This window comes from Mus caroli, chromosome 4 (genome assembly GCF_900094665.2).
Source record: "Mus caroli chromosome 4, CAROLI_EIJ_v1.1, whole genome shotgun sequence".
NCBI lineage: Eukaryota > Metazoa > Chordata > Mammalia > Rodentia > Muridae > Mus > Mus caroli.
In genome coordinates, this window is record NC_034573.1 from 144,868,374 (window position 1) to 144,893,543 (window position 25,170).

At 55.3% G+C, this 25,170-nt stretch overlaps 3 protein-coding genes across 7 annotated transcripts in view; 1 reads left to right on the forward strand and 2 right to left on the reverse strand.

Annotated features, from left to right (window-relative positions):
- Positions 1 to 574: 574 nt before the first annotated feature.
- On the forward strand, positions 575 to 17,101 carry Pank4 (pantothenate kinase 4). Of its 2 annotated transcripts, none has more exons than XM_021159787.1 (19): positions 575 to 740; positions 5,483 to 5,565; positions 5,925 to 6,139; positions 6,338 to 6,521; positions 6,813 to 6,905; positions 7,241 to 7,394; positions 7,741 to 7,922; positions 8,519 to 8,600; positions 8,840 to 8,940; positions 10,900 to 11,055; positions 12,466 to 12,578; positions 12,787 to 12,874; positions 13,407 to 13,558; positions 14,362 to 14,417; positions 14,600 to 14,649; positions 15,128 to 15,232; positions 15,695 to 15,795; positions 15,929 to 15,997; positions 16,658 to 17,101. In XM_021159787.1, the coding sequence occupies exons 1-19, from the start codon at positions 617 to 619 to the stop codon at positions 16,869 to 16,871; spliced, it is 2,322 nt and encodes a 773-aa protein (XP_021015446.1). In that variant the 5' UTR covers positions 575 to 616; the 3' UTR covers positions 16,872 to 17,101. The 2 variants fall into 2 exon arrangements, 1 of the variants encoding a protein (XP_021015446.1); XR_002377719.1 differs by having other exon boundaries at positions 600 to 740; positions 15,162 to 15,232.
- A 2,199-nt stretch (positions 17,102 to 19,300) lies between these two features.
- Positions 19,301 to 25,170, reverse strand: part of LOC110293003 (1-phosphatidylinositol 4,5-bisphosphate phosphodiesterase eta-2) — a 61,845-nt gene continuing 55,975 nt past the window's right edge. For 3 of the 4 annotated variants that reach the window (XM_029476852.1, XM_029476851.1, XM_029476854.1), the window contains one exon: positions 22,109 to 22,963. In XM_029476852.1, coding sequence (XP_029332712.1) covers positions 22,109 to 22,963 — 855 coding nt within the window. Of the gene's footprint in view, positions 20,889 to 21,286; positions 21,314 to 22,108; positions 22,964 to 25,170 lie in introns of those variants that run through there. The other variant, XM_029476853.1, reaches the window with a different exon arrangement.
- Positions 19,564 to 20,964, reverse strand: LOC115029055 (1-phosphatidylinositol 4,5-bisphosphate phosphodiesterase eta-2-like). Its single transcript, XM_029476457.1, has one exon. It carries the CDS (start codon positions 20,962 to 20,964, stop codon positions 19,585 to 19,587), a length of 1,380 nt encoding a protein of 459 aa, XP_029332317.1. The 3' UTR covers positions 19,564 to 19,584.

Sequence of the window (25,170 nt, forward strand, 5' to 3'; positions counted from 1 at the left end):
CACAGTGCTCTCTCTCTCTCAAGGGACTTAAGTCAACAGGAACTCCAGATCACCTCCACTTTGGAGCCCTGCCCCCTCTTCCAGGCACCCTCTCTCTTTTCCCCCTATACTTTGCAAAGATTGCTGTTAAAGTGCCGATCTTCCCCAGCTGCAGACGCACAACCCTATTCATATCCCTTCCCCCTGGCTGGGCATTTCTCGAATGTAGGGTCTTTAAAACTACTCCAATTAACATGGGAGTTTTAGAAGTGAAGGTACCACTTCTTTGGGAAACCAGGATGGTGGGTCACCCTAGCAGAAATTACAGCAGCTTGCAGGGCCAACCTCACAGCAAGGAGATATGAAAGCAGATCACCAGGATCAACCCAAGTTAGCATCTAGCCAGCTCAGCGAAAGAACAATATTCCAAAAGCTTCATATTGGTAGCCCCCGCAGTCCTGGTCTCTGGGACCCTTGCTTGTCTAGGACGGTCGTGGGGGGGGGGGGTGAGGCCTGGCCTCCAGCAAGGCGGACGGGGGCGGGGCTCATTAGCATAATTTATGCACGCGGTCGTTTAGCAGTCAATTATATGCGCATATATTTCCATGGCTGATGAGGCTGGCCGGGCACTTTCAAAATGGCGGAGCGTGGAGCGAGTGGCGGCGGGAGCGGCGGGGACAGTCTGGACAAGAGCATCACGCTGCCCCCCGACGAGATCTTCCGCAACCTGGAGAACGCCAAGCGCTTCGCCATTGATATAGGTAGACACGGACCGGGTACTCGAGAGAGTGGCCGAAGCAGTGGGCGCGGGCGGCCAGCCAGCGGGGGCGGCGGGAAGGACGAAGGGCGGGGGCGCGGGCCATGCGCACAGCCTCACGGGTCGCCGCACAGCCTCTCGGGACTCATAGTGTGCGCGGCGTCAAGGTGCGGGACCGAGCGGGCTGTCGGACTCCAGCTCCCGGTAGGCGCTGCGCGGTTGGAGCGGGGCACGTCGGGCCTCGTAGTCCGCGCAGCGCCGGTGGCTTGTGAGGGCTCAGTGGAGGGACGGGCGGGGCGGGTGGCCTCGGGGGGTCCTCATCTGCTCAGAATCCCCCGGGAAGAGGCTGGCCTTGGCCCCGCGGCGCCGTCCGCCGGAGCTCCTGCTTCCCAGTGAGCTGTGGAGACGTTGGGCCTGGACACTTGTCGAGCGCTGCAGCGTGGACCGTGGCTACGGTCGCCGCCTCCTGCGCGCCTAGGAGTTCACCTTCCTGCCGACCCGCTACAGGCCCACCTTAGATCCCCTTCGCGCGTTGGGCAGCCTCATGCCCACTAACAAGTCCTCGGGGAGGTTCTATCATCGCCCTGGTGTGCAGATGCGGAGACCAAGGCACAGAAGAAGGCTAGCTTTCTCCGTCTGTGGTCTTTCTATTCGTAGATCCAGGATGGGAGCCGGCCAACGCTCCCCCCACCCCCATCCCTACCCCTATCCCCAAAGCTCTCTGCTCTGCATCCTGTTATTGAGGAGCTTTGTACCCAATTGCTTGCAGGCGTTTCCCCGCGTATCTCTTGATGCCAGCGTGGTCAGTGAGGCCCCACACAGCCGGGCAACATCCGCAGTCTTGGACTTATCTCCGTGAATCAATGGGTGTGCTGCTGGCTCTTAGCCTCCTTGGAAAGCCTAGGTTGTTAAGAGACTGTGAAGATTCTCGTTACTTCTGGAATATTGAATATGTTCCCCGCCCTCTTGCTTTTGGGTTGTCTCTCTGATGTGTTCTTCCTTGGGAGGAATGAGGAATGGAAGAGAAAGTAAAGATGGCCTACTGGCCTGTCCTGTGTTCCAGCTTTATCAAGGGCTCAGGAGGGTGGTGGAGTGGGCCAAGATTCTACTAGCACCTGAGATAACTCGGTGACTGGCTGTATATTAGGTTAGAAGTGATGAGCTTGCAGCCCTAGCAGAGGGGACTGTCCACAACCTAACCTCTCCAAAGGCCTCAAGGCAGCTGTTCGAGGATCCTGAAACCTTCACTCCAGGGCTGGGTTTTATGCTTTGCCCTGTGGTCTTATACTTATTCATTAGGAAGGAGGCAAAATTAAATAACTGTGTCTGGAAAGCAAGTGAAAATGGATTTAAACATCATCAGGCAGTTAAGAAAATACGGTTCACCTCGGATAATCTATGTGGTACCCAGAGACCATCTAACCAACAGCCAATAAAGCATGAGCTGTAGTGGAGAGGTGCCCTCAAGCTGAAGGCCTGAGGCCAGACCAGGGCTGTCTGGACAGAAGGACATGGCAAGGGATGTTCAGTGTTGGGTTTTGCTTCCATCATCAGTCTGGGTCCTGAATCTGAGATCGGAAGGTCATGCGTTCCTGAAAACAGACCTTTTTTCTTTCTTTCTTCCTTCCTTTTTTTTTTTTTTTCCTGCAACTGATGGGAGATCACAGCTCAGGATGGGGTTGACAGCTCAGGCACCTACAAAACATCTTGTCGCTGTGTTGTTTAAAAACAAACTTCTCCTGTTTCCTCCTTCCTCACTGTGTCCCTGGATCCAGGAAGCCTCAGCTGTTCTGTGTTCTTGGCAAGCCCTTTTCCTTTCTTGGATAGGGACACTGATGTCAGCTGAGTTGGAAACCCAGGCAGTAGGAAGGACATACAGGCAGGAAGAGACTCCAGGGTAGTAAATGCAAGGCTGTCCTGCCCTTCTTGGTGCCATGGTGAAAGTCAGAGGACAACTTGGTGGGATTCTCTTCTTTCACCATGTGGGTCCTGGGAATCAAACTCCAGACAGCAAGCGCCTTTACTCCCGGATCCATCACTGGGTAAAGTACACCTCCATCCGTTTGTGCAGCTTTGTCTTTTAGGAAACAGTGTCCTCCGAGTGAGTTACAAAAGCATGTAGGATCAGACAAGCCTGAGGATAGGCTCGGATTGGGGGCAGGAAAGCGAGATCAGGAGGCTTAGGACTGTGGCCGGGGATGAGATTAAGCACATGATACACTCACTAAACCAAAAATGGGCCTCTCCGTGCCCTGCTCGGACAGGACAGACTGCATTGTGTCAGTTTCACTGAGGGGAGAACTCTGGCCTCCAAACACCTTGGTCCTGCAGGTCTGTAAATTTGAGCATCTGCTCTCCTGTAGTCCCTGAGTATTTCCTCAAAGCCAACACTTGCAGATAACTTAGCCATTTTACTCTGCCACTGAGAAACCTTTGCCTGGTCAGGCCTCTGAGAGATGGAGCCGCAGTGGGGTGCGGACACTCCCGTTTTCCCCGTGTCACCTGGGGGCCCGTGAATCTGCAGTTGCGTCTACAAACTGGAAAGTGTCTTTTCTGCCTGCAGGGGCTTGTCCTTGGTATGTCCTTCTCTGGAACTCTGGGCATCTCACCCCGGAGTGTGTGGCTCAAGTGGACAGAGGACTTGGGCTTTTTCTGGAGCCCAGAGGTTGGCAGTGTGCAGTATTCCATGGTGACAGGGCTCTGTGAAGATGTGGAGAGCCTGCCTGACTCCAGGTGTGGCAATTGGTGGATACCTTTAATCCCAGCACTTGGGAGGCAGAAGCAGATGGAACTCCATGGGTTCAAGGCCAGCTCAGTTTATATAACAGAGACCCTGCCTCACAAACTGAAGAAAATGGATAAGCAGTAGGAAAAAACCACTGACGATTCTTTTTTTTTTTTTTTTTGGTTTTTCGAGACAGGGTTTCTCTGTATAGCCCTGGCTTTCCTGGAACTCACTCTATAGTCCAGGCTGGCCTTGAACTCAGAAGTCTGCCTGCCTCTGCCTCCCGGGTGCTGGGATCAAAGGTATGCACCACCACTCCCGGCTGAGTCTTTAATGGTTCAATTCCCAGCATCTGTGGTGGCCAACAACCACCTGTAACTCCATTTACAGGGGAACCGACGCCCTCTTCTGGCCTTCTCAGGCACTTCATGGACATGGTGCTCAGGCATTTATTTAGGCAAGATATCCATACATATGAAATAAAAATAAACTCCCCCCAAATTAAAAAATATATAAAAATGAAATCTTTAAAAACAGCAAACAAAAGAGTCTGGGGCCCGTGAAGGCTGTTGACTTTCTTCCTTTGCCTACTTGTGGGTCCTGGGCTGCTCCATGGACTCAAAGTCCTAAAGGCTGTGTCCCCTCCTTACCCTCAGGCTCTGTAGGTAAGCCCTCCCTGCTGACCCCTGCATCTCAGAGGTGCTGTGTGTTACCCACTGTGACCTGTTTAGATGAGAGGTCAGGTGTCTGCTTATTTGGGGCCCTAACTTCTCATACATGTGTCATGTATGCAGGGGATATTTCCGCTCAAGTTCTCCGCTTGTGTCTGTCCCTCTCCTCATTTTGTCTCCCCAGACATCTCTCCTGTCTCACACACACACGCACACACGTATAAAGTCCAGGAAGCACGAATAAGAGGAATGTGCATTCGTCTTTCTGAGACTGGCTTGGTTCACCAAATCTGATCATCTGATCATTTCCCCATTTCTGCTAATTATATAATGTCATTCTTTTATGGCTGGAAGAAAACATTCCATGTACAGTAGACCACACTTCCGTCATGTCCTCTGCCCTCAGCCCACATCTTATGTTTTATTGTGAGACAGGATCTCACTAAGCTGCCTGGGCTGGCCTTGAGCTTGTGATCCTCCTGTCTCTGCCTCCACCTCCGCCTCCCAGTTAGCTGGGATTACAGGTCTGCTGCACCTCCAGGCCTGGCTTTGTAACTGAGTGTTTAGAGAGGGGTGGTCAGAGTCCCACGTCAGTCTGCTCCTCAGACCTTTCTTCCCCTTTTTATCTCTAAATGGCTTGGAGCTTTACCAAGTAGGCTGGAGTAACTGGCCAGCAAGCCCTAAGAGTTTGTCTGGTTTTTTTTCTTCTCCCATTTTGTGATTGCGGGATTATAAGCACACCCTGCCATCCTATGGGTTCTGGGCATCTGGGCTCAGCCCCTCATGGTGGCAAGGCTGATGCTTTATCAACAGAGCCTCTCTCCAGCTCTTGAAAAGTAAATTTCTTTAAAACCTGGGACAGCCGAGTGCTCTCCAAGGCAAACTGGCTCTGTCTCTGCCTTGGGGCTTTGTGAGGGTGGGGAGGGAAGCCTTGAACTCAGATTCGTTAAGAACAGCGATCGGGGAGCTGGAGAGATAGCTCAGTGGTTAAGAGCACCGACTGCTCTTCCGAAGGTCCTGAGTTCAAATCCCAGCAACCACATGGTGGCTCACAACCATCCGTAATGAGATCTGACACCCTCTTCTGGTGTGTCTGAAGTAAGCTACAGTGTATTTAGATATAATAATAAATAAATCTGAAAAAAAAAAAAAGAAGAGCGATCAGTACTCTCTCCTCTCATCTGTGACTTCAAGTTCACAAAGCACTAAGGTCCTTATCCACAGACTCTGATATTCACGGAAGAGGCCGCTGAAACCCCAGAGCACCCGAGAGCCTGAGGAAGGAGGTGGATCTCAGGGTCTCCTTTTCTCTGTTCTGAATTTCTCGTGGTTTTTGTCTTGTCCGTGTAGGTGGATCATTGACCAAGTTGGCGTACTATTCCACCGTACAGCACAAAGTGGCCAAAGTGAGGTCTTTTGACCACCCGGGAAAGGTAGGCAGGTATATCAGTGGAGCCGGACAGGGTGCTGCTTCCCGCCGGCCTTGGACTTCATAGTGTCATTTTTGTTTGTTGTCCCTTGCTGTTTACATATGTTAACACTATGGTCCTGGAGTTGATTGCTCTTCCCTGACTCCTTGTGAGGTGTCCTTTCCTACCCTTTGTGAGAATGCCTCCCCTTCCCCTGCTCCTTGTCTGAAGGTACGCAGGCCTCTTACCTGTCTATGCTGTCTATGCCTTGGCCTAAGGTAACATCAAGTATTTTGTGTATCACAGTTGAGTAAATGCCTAATGTGCTGGGGCAGGGTGCTCAGGCTATCCTTGCCTCTTGAAGACTTCTTAACTCTTTGCAGGACGTGGAGCAGGATCATGAGCCGCCCTATGAGATCTCAGTTCAGGAGGAGATCACAGCTCGCCTGCATTTCATCAAGTTTGAGAATACCTACATGGAAGCCTGCCTGGACTTCATCAGAGACCACCTAGTCAACACTGAGACCAAGGTCATCCAGGCCACTGGGGGTGGAGCCTACAAGTTCAAAGACCTCATCGAGGAGAAGCTGCGTCTGAAGTGAGTTGGGGCCGTACCTGTGGTGCCTGCGGTGCGGTGGGGGGCCCTGAACTTCCGTGCTGATTGTGGTGCTGAGTGCGGGTGCTGCCCTTGCTGGTTGCAAACCTAGGGCCCTTGTGGCACAGTCTGGCTGCCCTGTGCTGCCTCCTAACAAGTGCACCATGGTTGACTCTTGTGACTAGGTTCTTTTCTTTCCAGGGTGGACAAAGAGGATGTAATGACCTGCTTGATTAAGGGGTGCAACTTCGTGCTGAAGAACATCCCACATGAGGCCTTCATGTACCAGAAAGACTCAGACCCAGAGTTTCGATTTCAGACAAATCACCCCAACATCTTCCCCTACCTCCTAGTCAACATTGGCTCTGGCGTCTCCATCGTGAAGGTAAGAATGACAGCTGAATGTCTCAGTGCCTGCTGACTGTGTGTGTGCTGTGTCATAGCCTTCACTGGGCTTGGGCACAGGTTTGACCCCTTCACAGAGCCATCCTTGGCATGATAGTTGAGCACCTACCACTTGCATCGGTGCCACCGAGGGTTCACTTGGAAAAGTATGGCAGAAACTCTTGAGGAAGGACATGGCAGCCCTAGCAGCCTATGTGGCCTGCAAGCCCTGACCCCAGCATCCTAGCAGCCTTTGTGGCCTGCAGCCCAGTGCATCCCTTTTCTTCCTCAGGTGGAGACAGAGGACCGGTTTGAGTGGATTGGTGGAAGCTCCATTGGAGGAGGCACCTTCTGGGGGCTCGGGGCTCTGCTTACCAAAACAAAGGTATTCCCTGCAGAACGTCCACCCTGTGGCCCTTAGAGGGGCCGTGGTGCATGTCTGCAGAAGCCACTCCCAAGCCTCTCTCCTGGCTCTAGTGAGAGGTCTTGGATCCCCGTGACTGAGCTGATTATACTCTGAAGGGCAAGGGCTTTGAACTGCCGGAGCTCTGCCAGCTCAGTGCTCCAGCATCCAGCTTTCCAGGCCTGCCCTTGCCCCTTATGCTGAGGGAGGGCCATTCACATCTGACTGTGCAGTCTCCTCTCTGCTATCCAGGATGGTGAGGGTGCCCTGGCTGCTAGGCCCTCACCACCCTGATGTGCTCTGCTTTGCCTCCACAGAAGTTTGATGAGCTGCTGCAGCTGGCTTCCAGAGGCCGGCATGCCAACGTTGACATGCTGGTCCAGGACATCTATGGTGGGGCCCACCAGACCCTGGGCCTGAGTGGCAATCTCATCGCAAGCAGTTTTGGGAAGTCAGCCACTGCTGACAGAGGTACCTGCCAGGATCTACCCTTCATGACCCAGCCACAGCCAGCTTCAGTGCCCAGGACATCACTCTGCCCACTAGTGTGGAGAGGCAGAGCTCACAGATTCCCCCGGAGACTGTTCTTGTTGGGTCTCCAGGGCTCACCTTCCCAGAATCCTGCTCTAGCTCGTTAGAACATTGCCAGATGGCTACCTCAGCCTCTGTTTCCAAGAAAATACAAGCTAGGAAAAGCAGTTAGGATATTTGTTTTTTCTTGAAAATGAAGCCTTGTTCCTGCCCTCTTCCCTCCAGCTGTCTGTCACCCGGTGACACTGACCTCATACTCTGGGTTCTGTTTTCATTCCCTTCTCAGAGTTCTCCAAAGAAGACATGGCCAAGAGCCTGCTGCACATGATCAGCAATGACATCGGGCAGCTCGCCTGTCTGTATGCCAAGCTCCACGGCTTGGACAGGGTCTACTTTGGGGGCTTCTTCATCCGGGGTCACCCCGTGACCATGCGCACAATCACCTACAGCATTAACTTCTTCTCCAAGGTGACTGCACCCAGTTTCCTGCCCCTGTACTGGTGTGGGCTCAGCTCATCCTGGTTGTTCCAATGTACCCCCGAAAGTCTCCCCAAATGGCAGCATGCTGACCACAACCTATACCCAAGGGGCACATTGCAGCGCTCTGAGCTGGGACGCAGTCACAGTTCCTTGCCAGCAGGCTCCTTGGGAAGATAAGTCCCCACAGGCCGACAGCCCTCCCACTCACCCAGACCTTCTGGTCAACTGCACCTTCCTCTTGACCAGTTTGACATTCTGTACATTGAGTGTAAGCCTGTTACAATGAAGGGCAGTCAGGGACTGTCCTTTAGTGAGGTAACCTCACGTGGAGCCGGGGTATCTGGGCCAGCGAAGTGCTACAGATTGGCGCTCAGGAATAGGCAGTAGCAAGCTCAAGGTGGCTTTGTGGAGTCTGTCTTCCCGTCAGGTTCCACAGTGGGTAGGCTAGCCAGTGGCGTGCAGGTACTCTCTGTTGGCAGGGTATCTATCAGACAGCCTTGAAGACGCTGGTGCACTAGTGTGGTGGGTACACAGTGGATCTGACTGGACACTGACCAGTTATGTGTGGGCTTGGGCTGGGGCAGGGTGAAGTCCAGGCACTCTTCCTGAGACATGAAGGCTACCTGGGAGCCATCGGGGCATTTTTAAAAGGAGCCGAGCAAGACAGTGAGTAGAGTCACCGCTGTGAGCAGTGGCTGGCTGTGCAGGACATGGCCTGTGCCCTGGCTGGGCATCTGGGTGGGAGAGTGGGGACCAGGGGGTGGGGCACGAGGCTGGAGGAAGCCACAGAAAGGGGTAATCCGTAGCGTGTAAATAGACCAATGATTTTATCCCTTTTCCTCCTCTACTTTCCCCTTTGAATCAAGGGCGAGGCTGACACGGTGACCAGCTTCTCGTTTTTCCAGATCCTAACCAGTACAGCTGGGGTGAGAACTACGCAGCCAGCTCCGGGCTGATGAGCACGTCGCCCGAGCTGTGCCCGACACAGCGGGCAAGGAGCGGCACAGTGAGTAGCAGGCCCTTCTGGAGCAGCCTGCCCAGCCGTCTCCACTGTGGCCTCTCACCACACAGGCTGGTTTTATGTTGATGACAAGTTAGACTTGAGGGCAGGAGGCATGGAGGCTTCTGGAGCCCTTGGGAGCCTGAGAGGCCTGGTGTTCCTTGCATAGCACCCTGGCTGGCAGCTGCTGCAATGTTTGCGGCAAGAGCAGAGAGTAGGCCTGCCTCTGTCTGAGCTTGTGCCCAGCAGCTTTGTGTTTCTGGGGAAGTCTGCTCTCCCTGGAATGTTCTAGATCCATTCCTTATGTCTCCATGAGGATGAAATCCACTCTGGCTGCGACACTGGGCTCACCTGGCCAGAGGCAGGCTGAGCACTGCGGAGCCAGTGGGTTGGGAGACTCCTTAGCACATGCCTCCTTAGAGCCCTTTTGATGCGGGCTCCTACAGGTCAGATGCCACTATGGTGTGGTAAGCCATTTTTGCAAGCTGTTTGGGCGTCTGACAATTGGCTGAGGAGCTTTTGTAGCTCAGACACCATATATGTCTGGGAAGAGCAGCTGGGGCAGGCACGGTGTCGACCCAGCAGCCCTTGGTAGTGAGCCCGGGCCTCTGCAGTGAGAGCGCTCCACGTGCCCCTGGGCATTTGTCTGTGGACCAGGCCCGGTGGGGAATGGTAGCTCTGAAATGGGCATCTCCCACCCTTGGCTTTTAATTCAAGTAGCCCTGCTGAGGCCTGCCACATGGCTCCCCAGATGGAGACAACAGCAAGCAAAGTTGTCCTGTCTGAACTGAAAGGAGGCTCATGCTTCCTCAGTAGAACACGGCAGGGTGAGTGGCACTGCCCAGCTCTGTCCCACACCTTGGAGCCTGCAGAGCCTGTGCTGGGATGATGTGTCACAGAGACACAGCTGACACAGCGCAGGTGCTGAGCAGTCATTAGAGGCGTTTATTGCCAAGAGAGACAGAACTAAGCCACCGAGACCCTGGCAATGGCAAGACCTTCAGAGCAGGAAACTTGGTAGCATAGTAACTAGTGACGTGAAGCTGGAGAGCTATGTGTTTTCGTGCGCAGAGGCCACTGAGGCTGGGGCGCTCAGTGGTGAGCCAGTGGTTAATGTAGGTAGTAACCCCTGCCCATTTCTGGTCAGCTTGGGAGTTTCTCAGACCTTTCATGCTAACCTTGCCACCTGTATGTGTTCCCAGGGTTTGCAAACATTTACCCCTGTGGCTCTGTCCAAGGCTGTGAGTCTTAACCCAGAGTTCATGTTCAGTCATTGCAGTTGAAATCTCCTGGCTGAAGGGGCTTGAGTTCAGGAGTGTGGTGTGGCAGATAGACACTCGAGATCAAAAAGAGGCGGCCTTGGAGCAGAGGTCACACTTCTCTGGGGCGAGAGCCGCTGCTGGGCACGGGCAGCATAGCACAGCTCATCTCACTGCTGCGCACATGCCGCTAGTTAGGCGGTCCATGTCCTGACTGTGTCTCAGGGCCAGTATATGAGGAACAGCCTTGTAGTGCTTTGCAGACAGCACATCAGCTGGACAAGACAGAAGCCAAGGCATGTACCAGCAGCGAGTCTGCCAGAATTCACGCAGATGAGACCGAGAGCCAGAGGGCTGCTGGGACTTAGCACTGCAACTCCCCAGCACTGTTGAGAACCAGAGCTGGAACTCAGGCTGAGTGCTGGGAGGGAGGCAGCATGAGCCGGTGTGCGAGCAGCCAGGGCCAGCTTAGGAACCACAGGCTGCTGTGGGGCTAAGGGGTGGTAGTTTAGGGAGCTACCCTGATCTGAAGCTTTCAAGCATAGACCCACTCCACAGCCAAGCCATGGACAGAATCCAGGAAGTCTGGCTGGTGCTGCAGGAAGACCGGTGGAGCTGCTGCATTCGTGTTGAAAGCCAGAGCTTACATCAGGGTTGTGACCTTTCTGACAGTAGCCTCTCCACTGACCTCTTCTTGTCCTTCTAGTTTGACCTGCTGGAAATGGACCGGCTGGAGAGGCCCCTGGTCAACCTGCCCCTCCTTCTGGACCCGTCCTCCTATGTGCCTGACACAGTAGACCTCACTGATGATGCTCTGGCCCGTCAGTACTGGCTCACGTGCTTTGAGGAGGCCCTGGATGGGGTGAGGCTCCAAGACACAGCAAGCGGAGAGTGTGTGGTCTCCCAAAACCTGGGCTGCTCTTGGGCTCAGCTGGCTCCATCCCTATGAGGGTCAACAGGGGAAAGAAGGGGAAGAGGGCAGGGACATTTCCCAGAAGTCACATAGTCTTAGTAAGGAAAGAGTATGCCTGTCTCTACAATGTGTAGGGTAAGGGCGTGACATAGTGACATGGCCTCTTCAGAGCAGTACGCAAGGGTTTTACCCTGTAGCCCAGGATTGGATCTACTCAGCATGATCCTTCTGCCTCAGCCTGCTGAGTACTGGGATTACCAGAGCCTGCACCAGCACACCAGGCACCTCTTGTGATTCTGATGTAAACAGGCTTTTATGTTGCGTCAGATTCTGACAGAAATGGTAGGAAGACCCTGTGGCGAGGCAGGGCACACTACAGCAAAGCTGCCTACTCTGTGGCAACCAGGAGTAGAGAGGGGGAGATTGGAAGGGGCCAAAACAAGAGTTAACCCTTCAAGGCTGTTATGGTGGCGCATGCCTTTGCTCCCAGTACCCAGGATGGCGAGGCAGGCAGATCTCAGTGAGTCCAAGGCCAGTCTTGCCTACATAGGGAGTTCAAACCAACCAGGGCTACATAGTAAGATCCTATCTCAGGACACACACACACACTCTCCCCCTCTCCCCTTTCCCCCCTTTCCCTCTCTTCCCTCTCCCCCCCCCCCACTCTCGCTCTCTCTCGCTCTCTCTCTCGATCTCTCAGGGCAAGCCCCTAGTGATTTTTTTTTTCCCTCAGCCAGGCCCCACCTCCCATATTCTACTTTACAATGGTCTTAATATTTTGAGGCCGTCAGTGAAAGAGCTCACCTTCCAAAGGCCCACCTCTGAGTACCAAGCCTTCAACACATGGGCTTTTTTGGGAGCATTTCAAATTCAAACCATACGCCTCCTTGTGCGTTTTCTACCTTTTCCAGTGCCAGCACTGTGTATAGTGGTAGTGCTGGCTTCTGGGAGGTGTTGGGGCGGGGCTGCAGCAGCTAAACCTCGAGCTCCGGCAGGCTCGAAGGTGTGGCCACAGTAGGAATTCCCAACCCTCTTTCAGACATCTGGGTATGTGGTGAGTGAGGGGCACAGCCCTGGGTCCCAAGTAGCAACTCTTGGAAGAAATCAGAGCCTTAGTCTTTGTAGCTGCCAGGGAAGCACCGTGGTCTCTTTCTGTCTCCCAAAGCAGCAGCAGGATGTAGGCAAGGGTGGTGTCTTTTAAAGCTGAAATACCGGACAGCAGCACTATCTCTCACTGTTACTGTGGTTGTAGCTGTGCAAGTGTGCCCCAGTGCAGCTGGGCAGAGCCCCACCAGGCTGTGCCTGCCCTCACCCTGTGTTGTCTCTGCAGAGCTTATTTGACACCTCTGCTGTTGGCAGGTGGTGAAGCGAGCTGTGGCCAGCCAGCCAGAGTCCATGGATGCAGTTGAGAGGGCAGAGAAGTTCCGGCAGAAGTATTGGGGCAAACTGCAGACCCTCCGGCACCAGCCCTTGTGAGTCCTGTGACCTCAGGCTAACCCCTGCCAGTGGCCACTGAGGAAGGGTTCCCTTCTTGGCACAAGGACCTCGACTGGTCTGGTGGGAGGATGAAGCCCACGCAGCAAGGTCTTTTCCAGCTGTGTGCAGAGGTCTCACTGGGCTTTCCTGGGCTCTGTGAGACCTGTCTTGTTCAGCCACACTCCATCCTGGTTTTGTCCCCAGTGCTTATGGGACGCTGACTGTGCGCAGCCTGTTGGACACAAGAGAACACTGTTTGAATGAATTCAACTTCCCAGATCCCTACTCCAAGGTGAGCCATGTAGACTACAAGTAGGGTGCAGAGGACTCAGTAGCATTTTGTTGTGCCAGCCTCAGGAGGTCTGAGCTCACACTGGCTAGTTCTAGGTGCACAGCTCTACTCCAGGCGTGTGTTAGCACTCCTCCATCCCTCTGGCTAGGAGCCATGGGCCCCTTGTTTCCCTGTTGTCAGCCGTCTTGCCCTTCCTCAGCTGCCCATGCACAGTGGCCTCTGGGGGTGCAAACCCGGTGCCCTCCTAACTCCACTCAGTCTTGTGGGCCAGAGTGCCTCCCTGCTTCACCCAACACCAGGTATACCTGAGGATTGCCCCAAATCAGTAAGTAGCCTGGTACCCAGCCCTGAGCATCACCTCTCGGGAGCACGACACCAAATGCCCCCTTCTCCCTGGTTAGTGTTTGCAGTCCTCGTTGAGCCCCCTTCATCTGCTGCCCTGCAGAGACCTCCCCAGAGGGTACAAGGAGTGGTGTGGGCCTACCTTCAGAGTGAGCACCAATAAAGCAACGCCTGTGTGTCTTTCCCACAGGTGAAGCAGAAAGAAAACGGCCTCGCGCTAAAATGCTTTCAGAGCGTGACACGCTCGCTGGACTCACTAGGCTGGGAAGAGCGGCAGCTGGCCCTGGTGAAGGGGCTCTTAGCTGGGAATGTCTTTGACTGGGGAGCCAAGGCCGTGTCTGAGTAGGTACCTGAGGTGTGAGCACCTGCTCCTTCTCCCTCTGAGGTGGCTTAGAACTGGTTATTCTGTGACAGAAGTATGCTATTCTGCCACCAGGCTGTCTAGACCCAGAGCCACTTGCTCTGGGTTGGCTGGCCCTGACAGTGATGAGCAAGAGCCCGCACAAAGTCATAGGTCTTTGTGCTGCGGAGATCTGGGCAGGCACTTACCATGGTGAGGCTGATTTGTGCTTTAGGGCTGACATTTCCAGGGTAAAAGCCCAAATTCGTAGTTACCAAATACAGCAGGGATTGACCCTATTTGGTGCCTGGTGTAACCATGGTGCTTTGCCAAGGTGCTGGCACCTGCAGAACACTGGGACACGCGTGTTCCTAAGGCGCATCGAGGGTCCTCTCCTAGAGCAACTGTAGAGTCGCTGTCTCCATGGTGATCCACCTGAGGCCCCAGTCTCACTGGGTGACCATGCTACTTGACTGGGGTTGGAGCATATTGCAAAGGGTTGTTCACTCTCCTGCCCCACCCTCATTCTAGCCGCCCACTTGAGGTGCAGACCCCAGTATGTGGTGGTCAGTCCTAGAAGGAGCTAGCTCCATCGCCCTGAGCAGATCTGAGCTTTAGCGCTATACTGAAAGGATTTGTTCCTGTCCGAAGCGTGCTCCTCCGTGAGCAGCACTGGCTCCTAAGGGGAGGTGTGGCCAGTCCAGCGTAGTGCTGCTGGGAGATCCCTCGTTGTAGGGAGGGAGGAATGGTGAGGTTGGGCTTCGTTTGTGGTTTTTGCTTTGTGTCAACTTTCTTATTTCTACAGTGTCCTGGAATCGGACCCCCAGTTTGGGTTTGAAGAAGCAAAGAGAAAATTGCAAGGTATGGACACTGTGTGCTCTTTGGCTCTGTCTGGCTCTGCAGAAGTTAAGCAGCAGGTCGGACGGGGCAGTTCTGGTAGCTGTGTGGCTGTGTTGCTCAGGATGAAATGAGATAGCCTTGGTGAAACAAGCCCCTGACACTAGGCCTCAGCTTCCCTGACTAGAGTTCCTGTCTCCTTACAGAACGGCCCTGGCTCGTGGATTCCTACACCAAGTGGCTCCAGAGGTTAAAGGTATGTAAGGTGCTGCTGCATCTGCCCTTGGGGGTTGGAGCACAGAGTCTGGACCTAGCCAGAGAGGGTGGCCACCAAAGTCATTGGGCTTAGGGTCACATGGGTGTGACACATACAGCACATTCACATGGCCTGGGACACAGGTATAACCTGTAGCCCACCTCTTAGAACTTACAAGCCACCAGCTGAGAGTCTCATGTCAGAAATTCCCATTCCCCGGGTCAGGTGTGACTCAGAGAAAGGAACAGTGGGTTGTTTGGTGTGTATGAGGCTCAGGGTTACATCCCCAGCCCCTGCAGTGACCACTGGCTGGGTCATCTGGCCACGGGACCAACTGCCCTGTCCCTGTTGCCTCCCACACTTTGAGACCCTGTGGCTGGACCCAGTCGCCCAGGGAGTTGGGGGTGTAGAGTGCAGTGGAGTGTGAAACGCTTGAGTGCACCTGTTCCCAACTGAACGTCCTGGTTTTGTCTTACAGGGGCCCCCTCATAAATGTGCCTTAATTTTCGCAGATAACAGTGGAATAGACATCATTTTGGGAGTCTTCCCCTTTGTCAGGGAGCTACTCTTTAGAGGGACAGAGGTGAGTGAAAAGGCTGGGTGGGCGGGACCCTTCCCCTGGGCTTCTCCGCTGTTGGTGGGGTTGGCGTTCCTGTGGGCTTCTGGCAGTGGTCAGAGCTCCTACATTTGTGGCAGGTGAGTGCAGGTGAGGACACGGAGCGCCTGGGCCTGTTGGGTGCGGGCTGTAGCTTAAGCCCTGGGTTCCCTGCTTCCTGTTTCCTTCTTGACCCAGAAGCTTGAGAATAGTGAGAGGTTATCCTGATCCAGGAGGCAGGCTGAGGATGGGATGGATGGGAGGCAGTAAAGGCCTCCGGGCACAGCCCTGCCTCGCTCAGAAGCCACAGAGCCCTGAGATTGTTTGGGGCCCTGCTGCCCAGCAGTTGGCTGCTGCTTGGAACTTGCCAGGGTCAGCTGTGGTGAATTTGGGCCACATAAGTAACAGCCCAGGTTCTAAAGAGCTGCTGCTCCCTCCCCCCAACCGTAGGTCATCTTGGCATGCAACTCAGGCCCTGCCCTGAACGATGTGACCTACAGTGAGTCTCTCATTGTGGCAGAACGCATTGCAGCCATGGACCCCATCATCTGGTAGGTTCTGGCTACCCCCGTTGAGCCAGGCAGGGGCTGGGCCTAACCAGTTCTGGGAGATTCGCAAAAGGTTCCTGAGGAGGGTCAGTGTCACAGGGCCTCGGCTGGGCCCTGACCGCATGCTTTTCTATAGCACTGCGCTGAAAGAAGATAGGCTGCTGCTGGTGCAGACCGGTTCCAGCTCCCCATGCCTAGACCTCAGGTAACCCAGCTTTTCTTCCTACTGCTCTGCAAGGCACCAGCCATGCTGCTGCTTGCCCTAAATATAACCTATGTGACCACTTCTTCCTGCAGCCTATAGGGCTGATGGGCAACTGACCCAGGCTCCCTGCTACAGGACAGTCCTGTGGCAGGAAGCTGTCCCATTTTCCCACTTATTATTTACTCTGTGTGTGTGTGTGCAAGCATGTGTGTGCCCGCCCTTGCACATACATGCACTCTTGTACCACAGCTTGTGTACATCTTGGACAACAACTTGCATGGTTTTGCCTTTTACCATGTGGGTTCTGTGGACCGATCTCAAGTCATTGGTAGAAAAGTGCCTAAGCCCATTGAGCCATCCTACTGGCCTCTCCTTCAGTGCTTTCTGCAAAGAGATGCACAGTAGTAGTAGACAAAGGAAATTTCAGAAACGGGAGCATCAGAAAAGCAGGTGGTGCTGGAAGTTCAGTTCCTGGCCAGTAGGGGGAAGGCCACTGTTGGGAGTCTGGGTTTGGGCATGCCTCAGTTAGCAAGGGGTGCTGGGGAAAGGTCCCCATGTTCTTGCTGGTCCCCACCTCCAAGGAAACAGGTTGGTGTCCACCAAGGTGTGCTTAGTGCTGTCCCCTGCCCAACCTTGGTGCCACCTTCTTCTTCCCTGAAGCCGTCTAGACAAGGGACTGGCCGTGCTGGTGCGAGAGCGTGGTGCCGACCTGGTTGTCATCGAGGGAATGGGCCGTGCCATCCACACCAACTACCATGCATTGCTGCGCTGCGAGAGTCTGAAGTTGGCAGTGGTAAAGAACGCTTGGCTGGCAGAGCGTCTAGGTGGCCAGCTCTTCAGTGTCATCTTCAAATACGAGGTTCCCACCAAGTGAGATACCCACTCTGCCAGACGTATCTGCGTATCCCTCATCAGGAATGTGATTTACTTCGAGGAACCTGTGTTCACACCGGAGTATTGACTGACAGTGCGTGTACCAGGGACACCCAACCCAGCATTTGTCCTGTGGGACACTAGTGTTGGAATGTATTTAACTGTTAAATAATCTTTTATATATATATACATATACATATATATATAAATATATACATACACATGTACTCATCTGGTGGGAAGCAGTGCCTAGCACAAGGGGTCTCCTAGAGACCAGATCTGCTTTCTCTGCTGCTGAGAAGACGCCCACAGCCCCAAGTGGACTATGGCTGCCCCAACAGACTACCCAAGCCACCTGGAGCTAGTCAGTGCTAAACTTCCAATCCTGTTGCGTCCCCTCCTTGGGTCCCAGTGTTTTCTCTCATTTCTGCTTCTTGCCTCAGAAGGAGCAAACATCAGCACGTCTGTCTGCTGAGCCGGCTCTCACCCCTAATGTTCCTAGGGACAGCACACGCTACCAAGCAGCACTCCTGTTTCAAGAGCTGAAAGAGAGGGAGCTCTGTCATGAAGGGACCTTCAAGGGCTCTTGGAGGCTGCTGGGCAGAGTGGCTTTGGTTCCAGTCCCCAGGGCTTGGCATCTGTGTGCCCTGTGCTGTGAGACGCCTCAGGTGTACCTAAGGCTCTTAGGCTCCTTCCCTAACTGACATGTCTTCTAGGGATGGATGCATACACACGTACAGCCATACATTGAGAGTGGTGGGGCCACGTAGGCAGGCATGGTTCACAGGACTGCACAGGTTCGGTGTAGGAGCCTTGGGCTCCAGTTCCCACAGTAGGCCTTTGTTCTTACTACCCAAGTCCCACACCAGCACCATTGGGTGGTCCGCCGAGAGGCACAGCCAGATGCCTGTCACCCAGCAGTGCACCTTTCATAGTGTACTAGCTAGTACGAAGTGCCTGTAGACAGAATTGAGGCCTGGCCCTCCCACAGATGGGCACCAGGGGGCGGCAGGCACCACATTAAGCAACATTCTCCGGTAGGTACCGCAGACAGTAGACTTCCTGTCTTTCTCAAATTCCAGGCAGGTAGGCACAGCTGGGTCTTGGAACTGTCCAAACTGGGAAGATGAACTAGTTTCCAGCCCCAGCCCTGGTTTAGGGTGACTACAGGCCACCCTGGGCAGGGTCACAGTGTACCCTGAGTCTCCCATTTGCCTTAGCAGGGCCCTCATAAGAGATGAGCAGACGGTGGCTCTGATCGTAAGTTATGTGAGCCTAGCGTATCCTTCCCCAGGGGGCCTGCGTGCACCCCCACCTCAGCTACCTTTATTATGGGGAGGGGACCAGCCTGCGGCCAAATCCTGATCATGTCCACCAACAATCCCAACCTGCAACCTTTGACCCTTTCTCAGCCAGAGCAGAAAGACAGACCAGGCCCATGACCCTGCCTTTGCCTGCAGCCTTGTCATACACATGGGGTCTACCCCACTGTAAGATACTGGTCACCAAGCTGGCACCGTGATTCTTCAGGCTGAGGCCTCTCACTGTCTCCAGGCAGCAAGGCTGCTCTCTGTATTTCTGCTCAAGCCACAGTGGCCACATGCCTGATGTACAACAGGTTAAAGAAGCAAGAGGACCAGGCAGTGGTGGTGCACACCTTTAATCCCAGCACTTGGGAGGCAGAGGCAGGCGGGTGAGTTCCAGGACATCCAGGGCTACACAGAGAAACCCTGTCTCCAAAAAGAAAGAAAGAAAAGAAGCAAGAGGTCTTGCAGACAAGCAGCACTAACCACCCCCACCCCCACCCCCTCCTTGCTGAGCTCAAACCCTTTGACACAAGCCCTGCCCATATCAGGAGAACAGTGAGGGCAGAGATGTCCTCTTCCCCAGAGGCAGGGCTGGGTGGAGCTGCCTGAGTCAACAGAAGGTTTCAAGGTCCCAGGAGAACCTAAGGCCTCACCTGTAAGGGCACCACAGCTTCCCAGAAGATGAATGGCCCTGGAATCCTGTCCTTTATAGAGCTCCAGGGGCACAGCTCCCAGAGTGGAGACTTTGGCTGGGGACTTGAGCATGCTTCCTTGAGGAGGAGTTACCTAGGCCTACCCCAGAAGACTCCTCTCTGCCCCATGAGGACAGAGCGGCTACAAGAGCCATAGCGGAGCAGGTGAGCCACACAGAACAGGCCTGATGAGTTTATTGGAGTTGTGTTCCCAAGTTTACACAATTGCTGTGTGGTTTGTTCAAAACAAGCCCGGTGCACAGTGGAGTAGGGGACAAGGACAAACATCCTAGCAGTTGTGGGTGTGTCACAGGCATTCCGGGATACAAGCACACAGTGGGTAGAAGAAAACACTCTGCACACACCACAGGGCCAGACACCAGGCAGACCAGTGGGGGAAGGACGCAGAGCCATTTGACTGTAAGTTTTGGTTCTAAAAAGTTAAATATCTATTTATGTATCTTAAAACGTGGACACCGCCCAGAAGGACAGGTGGACAATGCTGTTTCTTGCTTCCCAAAATCAGAGACAAGAGGACAGCTAAGGTTGAAGGGGAGGCTACTGGGTCCTCCACAGACAGAAGAGTGGGGCGTAACAGCTTTGGGGACCCAGTGGCTTCATTTCCTGAGCAAAGGTCGGGTTGAGGCCAGCCCCCACCCCCTCCCCCCTGCAGGCAGTCTCAGGGAAGGTACCGAGTTGGAATCATCAGGCAGGGTCAGAGCCTGAGCAGCAGCTGGCTATCAGCAGCACCACACACCTGCTCAGGGGGTCCCTTGGCAGGCATTGGCACATCCACACAGCCCTCATGGCCTACAGAACAGGCACCCTCAGGGGTGCCCCGCTCCTCCTCTGGGGGACCCCGTGAGTCCAGGCCTCTCAGCCTCTGCTGGCGCTCCTGAGCTTGGCGGGCTCGGCTGGCAATAGCGCGCACGCGGCTCTGGCTCCGAGAGGAGGAGCGCCTCAGGAAGCCGGGGCCCCCTACAGACCCGTCCCCAACTGGGCCCAAGCTGGTGGGCGACGTGATGTCCCCAGCCTGCTGGAAGCCGGTGAGCCAGCGTAGCTGCTCCGTGAGAGCATCTCGCCGTATTCCCGGCTCCAGCACCTGATGCGCCACACCCAGGGAGCCCAGGCCGCAGCTCAGGCTGCTGGTGCTGCCCTGAAAGCTGGGAGCAAAGTCGTCAGCTGTCAGGTCTCCCAGACTCTTGGACTTAGCAGACACTGGGCAGTCCCGCAGGCCCACCAGGGTGAGGTGATGCCACGGTGGCCGTGGATGGTGGCTGGTCAGCCGCGGGGCAAGAGGCCGGGGCTGCAGCTCGTCGGGTGCAGTAGGCAGCCCACCCACAACCCGCAGGTTGGGATTCGATTTGCTCTTGGTCACAGGAGGAAGGTCGGGACGGGCAGCTGAGGCTAAGCAGGGCCGTGAGGTTAGGCGTCCAAGAGAGACCCCTGGAATGCTCTCTCGGCTGCGGCAGAGGCCGAGGCTGGGCAGTGATAGGTCTATGACGGTGTCGTTGGAGGACATGCTGGAGGATGAGGAGACACTGTCCCTGTGACTCCCAGGCTCCAGCCGCTGCCATAACCTGTCAGTGCCCGTGGCATCCGAGTACACTGCAGGCGTGGGAGAGAGCTCCGAGAGCACCTGGCCCTCACTCTTGGCCCTCCTAACCACTGGCAAGTGGCCTGGGGCCCGGGAGCGACTCTTGCTGTCTGTCTGTCTTCCAGAAGTCCCCTCACGTGGCCCGCTGGAGATCCCACCATTGTGTGGCCTGAGGGGTGGCTCTTCATTTTCCCTACCGCCCCCAATCCTGAGCTGGAGGGTTCCAAAAGCTCCCAGAGATGTCTGCTGGGGGCTGGTCACTTTGGCTCCCAGCCCTACAGGGCACTGGGGCCCTTCCTGAGATGGACCTGTGGGGGCAGCTGCCTGTAACGGGAGGCCAGGGCCCAGGGCTGGTTCCTCGGCAATGGGTTCCAGGCTGCACAAGGGGGAGATGGGCCGCTGCAGGGGGAAAAGGCGAGTATCTGTGGGGAAAGAGGGACGGGAGACAAGAGGTAGAGAGGTAGACATAGAAAGGGCAGACAGATTAAAGACAGGCATGGGGAGAATCAAGAAACAGAAAAGGGATAGGGAGGGAGGGAGGAGGGAGAGAGATGGGGGAATATGAATCTCATTAATCAGACCCGATCCTGACCCCCTGAGCCAAGGGTAGGGACCACCAGCCCACCCCAGGATATCCCAGCAACCAGGCTTTTCCACTTATACACATGTACTGTGACACTCAAGAGTACCCCACCACCCCGCTAAAGCTGGAGTCGTGCCTGGGCCTCACACAGGGTCCATGGGGCAAGGGCAAGCCAGGCCTAGTCCTCCTTGGACTGGGACATCATGGGGACACATAGGGCTCGGGCCTGTTTGTTACCTGGCACTCGCAGGTCTCAATCCCTAACTATGGAAGCAGCACGGAGCAGGGACAGAAAGGAGAACACGGTCAGTGTATTGGTGGTGGTGGTGGTGGGGCACTGTCAGATGGACAGATGGACAACAATGCTGGGCAGGAGTGGGGTCGGGAGGAATACAATGAAAGCAGGCAGACTCCAGGTGCCTCCCTCTGCCCAGGCTAGAACTCAGTAACCAGCTCAGACCAGTTCCCTCATACTCCAGCAGACAAGGTCAGGAAGTGTCAGCCAGGAAGGAGGGTGGTCACAAAAAGGCTTAGTGACATTCGGACAATGCAGGTCCCTGGGAGCTGCTCCTCCTAAACACTGGGTGCTGCTCTGAGGCCCAGACCTCAGTTCTAAGCACCTTCTCCCCTGGTCTCCGAGGAGCCTCCAAGGGGGGATACCCTGAGGTACCACCACCAATTGACAGCAGGCTCCCATAGGACCGCAGGGCAGAGTCATTCTTGCATCTGACCCTTGGGGGTGGGGGTGGGGATGAGGCAGGGCTAAGAGCTGGGATCTTTTCAGACCTAGGAAGGTAGGCCATCAGAGCAGCCAGTCAGGGCAGCCAGCAAGGCACCAGGGAAGCCCTTGCTGAGGGCTGGCTAGATATCCCTGGGTTCCTCAGCAAGCAGCTCTCAGAAATGCCTTGATGACTCGAGCAGCCCTCCTTCCCCCATCCCCACTCCCACCCCCCTACAAAGTACAGGACAATTAGGGTGGGGGTGGGGATCGGAGGCAGACAGGCCACAGCTAAGCTGACGGACAAATGAAGCAGAGAGCAGCAGGCAGGCACGGACCGCCTAGGCATGCCAGGTGTAGAGAGCATGAGATGCAGTGGAATGGCAGGCCTTACCGGTGGAGAACATGGGGGAATGACTCCTGATCTCCTCCAGCTTTTGAACGAACAAGGCGTTCATCTCTCCCTGCAGAGCCCCCTGCTGCCTGTGAGCACCCTCCGGCTGGCAGGGGGCCACCTTGGGGCTGCCTGGGCTGTCTGGGCTGCTGGAGTCCGAGGACACAGAGCCGCCGCCTGGACCCTGGCGCCGAGCCCTAGGACCCTTGGGGGCCTCTTTGCTTCTCCCTGGGGTGGCTCGAGGACTTGGGCTGCAGCAAGGGCCCCCCAGTGAATCTACCCGGGCCCTGGGCTGCTGGCTGATGGCCATGCGGCTGCCTGCAGGCCCAGGACTGGGCTGTTGCTCCCTTCGAAAGCCCTCAACGTCCATACCAGCGCAGGAGCCCACCACACACTTCATGCATGTGGCAGCCATCCCTGCAGGTCCAGGGCCTTCGGGGGCATTTGGGGACCGCACCTGTGCCAGTGTCCTCTCTTCTGTTCCTTCTCCTCCTGGTGCCTTACCTCGGGGGCTGCTGCTGCCTGACCTCTCTTGAGTAGGGGCCTCCAGAGCTGGGTTGGGGCTAGGGGGTGCCACGTCATCAGCTGCCCCCTCGGAGCCTGCGTCCTGTGTGCCCAGGGCCAGCTCTGGGAAGCCCTTGCGACTTGGCTTCTGGCTTTTGGTCGGGGCACTGGCCGTGCGCCGCAGGAGCCTCTGGCTAACGGAGGGCCGGGGGAGGGGCTGTCCAGCAGCATGACTGTCCAGTGAGCCTGGCTTTGTGCCTCGGAGGAAGAGACCTTTTAGACCCAGAGTCTGCTTGACCTGCAAGAAAAGGAGCCCACATAGCCGGTGCCTGGCCCACCTGGCCCAGGTGTGGCTTCAAGTGGGGAACTGGCTCTCTAGCGGATGTTCTGAACCTATAGCTACCATGGACTGTCATAAGAACATATTGCAATGCCACATACAGGAAACAGAGTTTCCTGGCAATTCTACCAAGGGTAACAGGACTTCACCCTTAAGACTATACTTGAGGGCTGGTGAGATGGCTCAGTGGGTAAGAGCACCCGACTGCTCTTCTGAAGGTCAGGAGTTCAAATCCCAGCAACCACATGGTGGCTCACAACCATCTGTAACGAGATCTGGTGCCCTCTTCTGGAGTGTCTGAAGACAGCTACAGTGTACTTACATATAATAAATAAATAAATCTTTAAAAAAAAAAAAAAAAAAAAAAGACTATACTTGAGATGGAAGCTAGAGAACCTTCCAGGTGTTGGGTGTTATCTCAAGGGCAGAACTCAATCCCTATACCCTGGCCACCCACTTGTCCCAGCCTTGAGGAACTGAGGACTGTAGCTCCAGATCTGGGGGGAAGAAAAGTCGGGGCCTGCCATCACCATGGTTGCACTCACCGTGCCCTGCCCAGCATCCTGGAAGGCCTGCTCTCCCTTGGCCTCTGCCTCCCTACTTCCCAGGAGCCTCTCCTCCCTCCTAGAGGGCCGCCTTTCTAGGAGGTCTTGTCAAACTCCCCCAGGCAGACTCCTTCCTCCAGGCCAGCTTGCACTCGGGGCCCCATGAGTTCCTGAGGCCCTCAACTGGCTCAACATGTGACCAGCATCAGGCCACAGCCAGCTTCTGCCCAGTCCCCTCCTGCATTCCCCTCTGCATAGATCACTGCTGGAGAGGATCTGTGGCCACCTCTTAAGAGGACAGGGGCCATAGGGATCCTTACATGCCACACACCCCTGCATCCCACCAACAACGCCCACCCCACCCCCATGATGGGCCGTGCTCGTGCGTTGGAGCAGCCCAGGGCCTGGCGGCCAGGGGCATCTTCTGCGGAGGCAATAGAGTGGCCAGCACTTGAATCAGCTTCCTGATTCAAGATCCCAAATCCAGTGCAATTTGGTCAATGTGGTTGGAAAGCCATTTAGAAGGAGATCCAGGATTCGAGCTGGAGCGCCCGCTGGGTACCCCTGCCCCCAACCCTAACTCAGACCCTAGCATACACAGAGGAGAGAGCTAGAGGGGCCAGTAACTGACAGTGTAGGCAGGTAGAGGGGACAAGACAGCAGAGGAGCTGCAAGGCTGTGCAGAGAGACCTACAGTCGGGAAGGGCAGAAGGTGCGCAGGGTGAGGACAGGATAGGAGGATAGGTCCTTGGCTTTGGCTGAATCCTGGATCTGCCTCGTAAATGCCACTCTCTGGCTGAGGATGGCCCAGGGGACCCCAGAAACGTGTCATGATCCATGTCACATGAGCTGACAGTCTCCAAAATGCTACCAAGTATCACGGATGCTAATGGGCGCGGCCTGGCATGCAGGTGGGGCGGCGGGCTACACCGTCCCGCGGCGCCGGGTACCTTTGAGACTCCTAACAAGGCTGAGCTTCTAAAAGTAGACTTGGGACATAGAGAAGCCCACTGCAAGACCAAAGAGACAGAGTGAAGGCAGGTGAGGTGGCCGTGGTGGCCAGAGCAGGGCCTACCCAGCCAGGGATGGCCCTCAGAGAGAGGCAGACACAGGATAGATGGATGGGTAGTGGCAAGTAAGGGGACACTTTTAGTACCTCTGGACCCATAATGCTACCAGAGAGTTGGTGCTGGGCCCAGCAGGACCCACTCACTGTGTGGTTACAGGCCCCGAAGGGTTGGTTGCACCAAGTTGTACCCCAGGGCCTCCCTTAGAGCTCTAGCAGCTAGACTCCACAGACTGAGAACACTTTCTGTTCTGGCCTGGGGCGGGGGTACATGGGATAGGGACCTGAGGTTCCAGGTAGTGGGCAAATAAATGTATGTAGATCCCTTTGAGGAAACAGAAATGCAGAGGGATGTGTCACTCAGGACAAGGAAAGCCACGGGAGGGGTCATGGCGCTCTACCCTTGCCAAGAATCCAAGCAGTCAGTGCTCCTAGATGTACAGGACATCAGAGGCTACTGAGGAAAACTAGGACTGGTAACAGACAGAGGACAGGGAGACAGGTACCAGGGCATCCCATCCCAGGACAGCAGGGAGACAGGTACCAGGGCATCC

Bases quoted from the DNA above. Each gene is read 5' to 3' on its own strand.
- Pank4 (XM_021159787.1), top strand. From the start codon at position 617: ATGGCGGAGCGTGGAGCGAGTGGCGGCGGGAGCGGCGGGGACAGTCTG. The intron at 12,579-12,786 runs GTGAGTCCTGTG...TTTTGTCCCCAG, and splicing joins ACCCTCCGGCACCAGCCCTT to TGCTTATGGGACGCTGACTG. The intron at 14,418-14,599 runs GTATGGACACTG...GTCTCCTTACAG, and splicing joins AGCAAAGAGAAAATTGCAAG to AACGGCCCTGGCTCGTGGAT.
- LOC115029055 (XM_029476457.1), bottom strand. From the start codon at position 20,964: ATGCCTGTCTTTAATCTGTCTGCCCTTTCTATGTCTACCTCTCTACCT.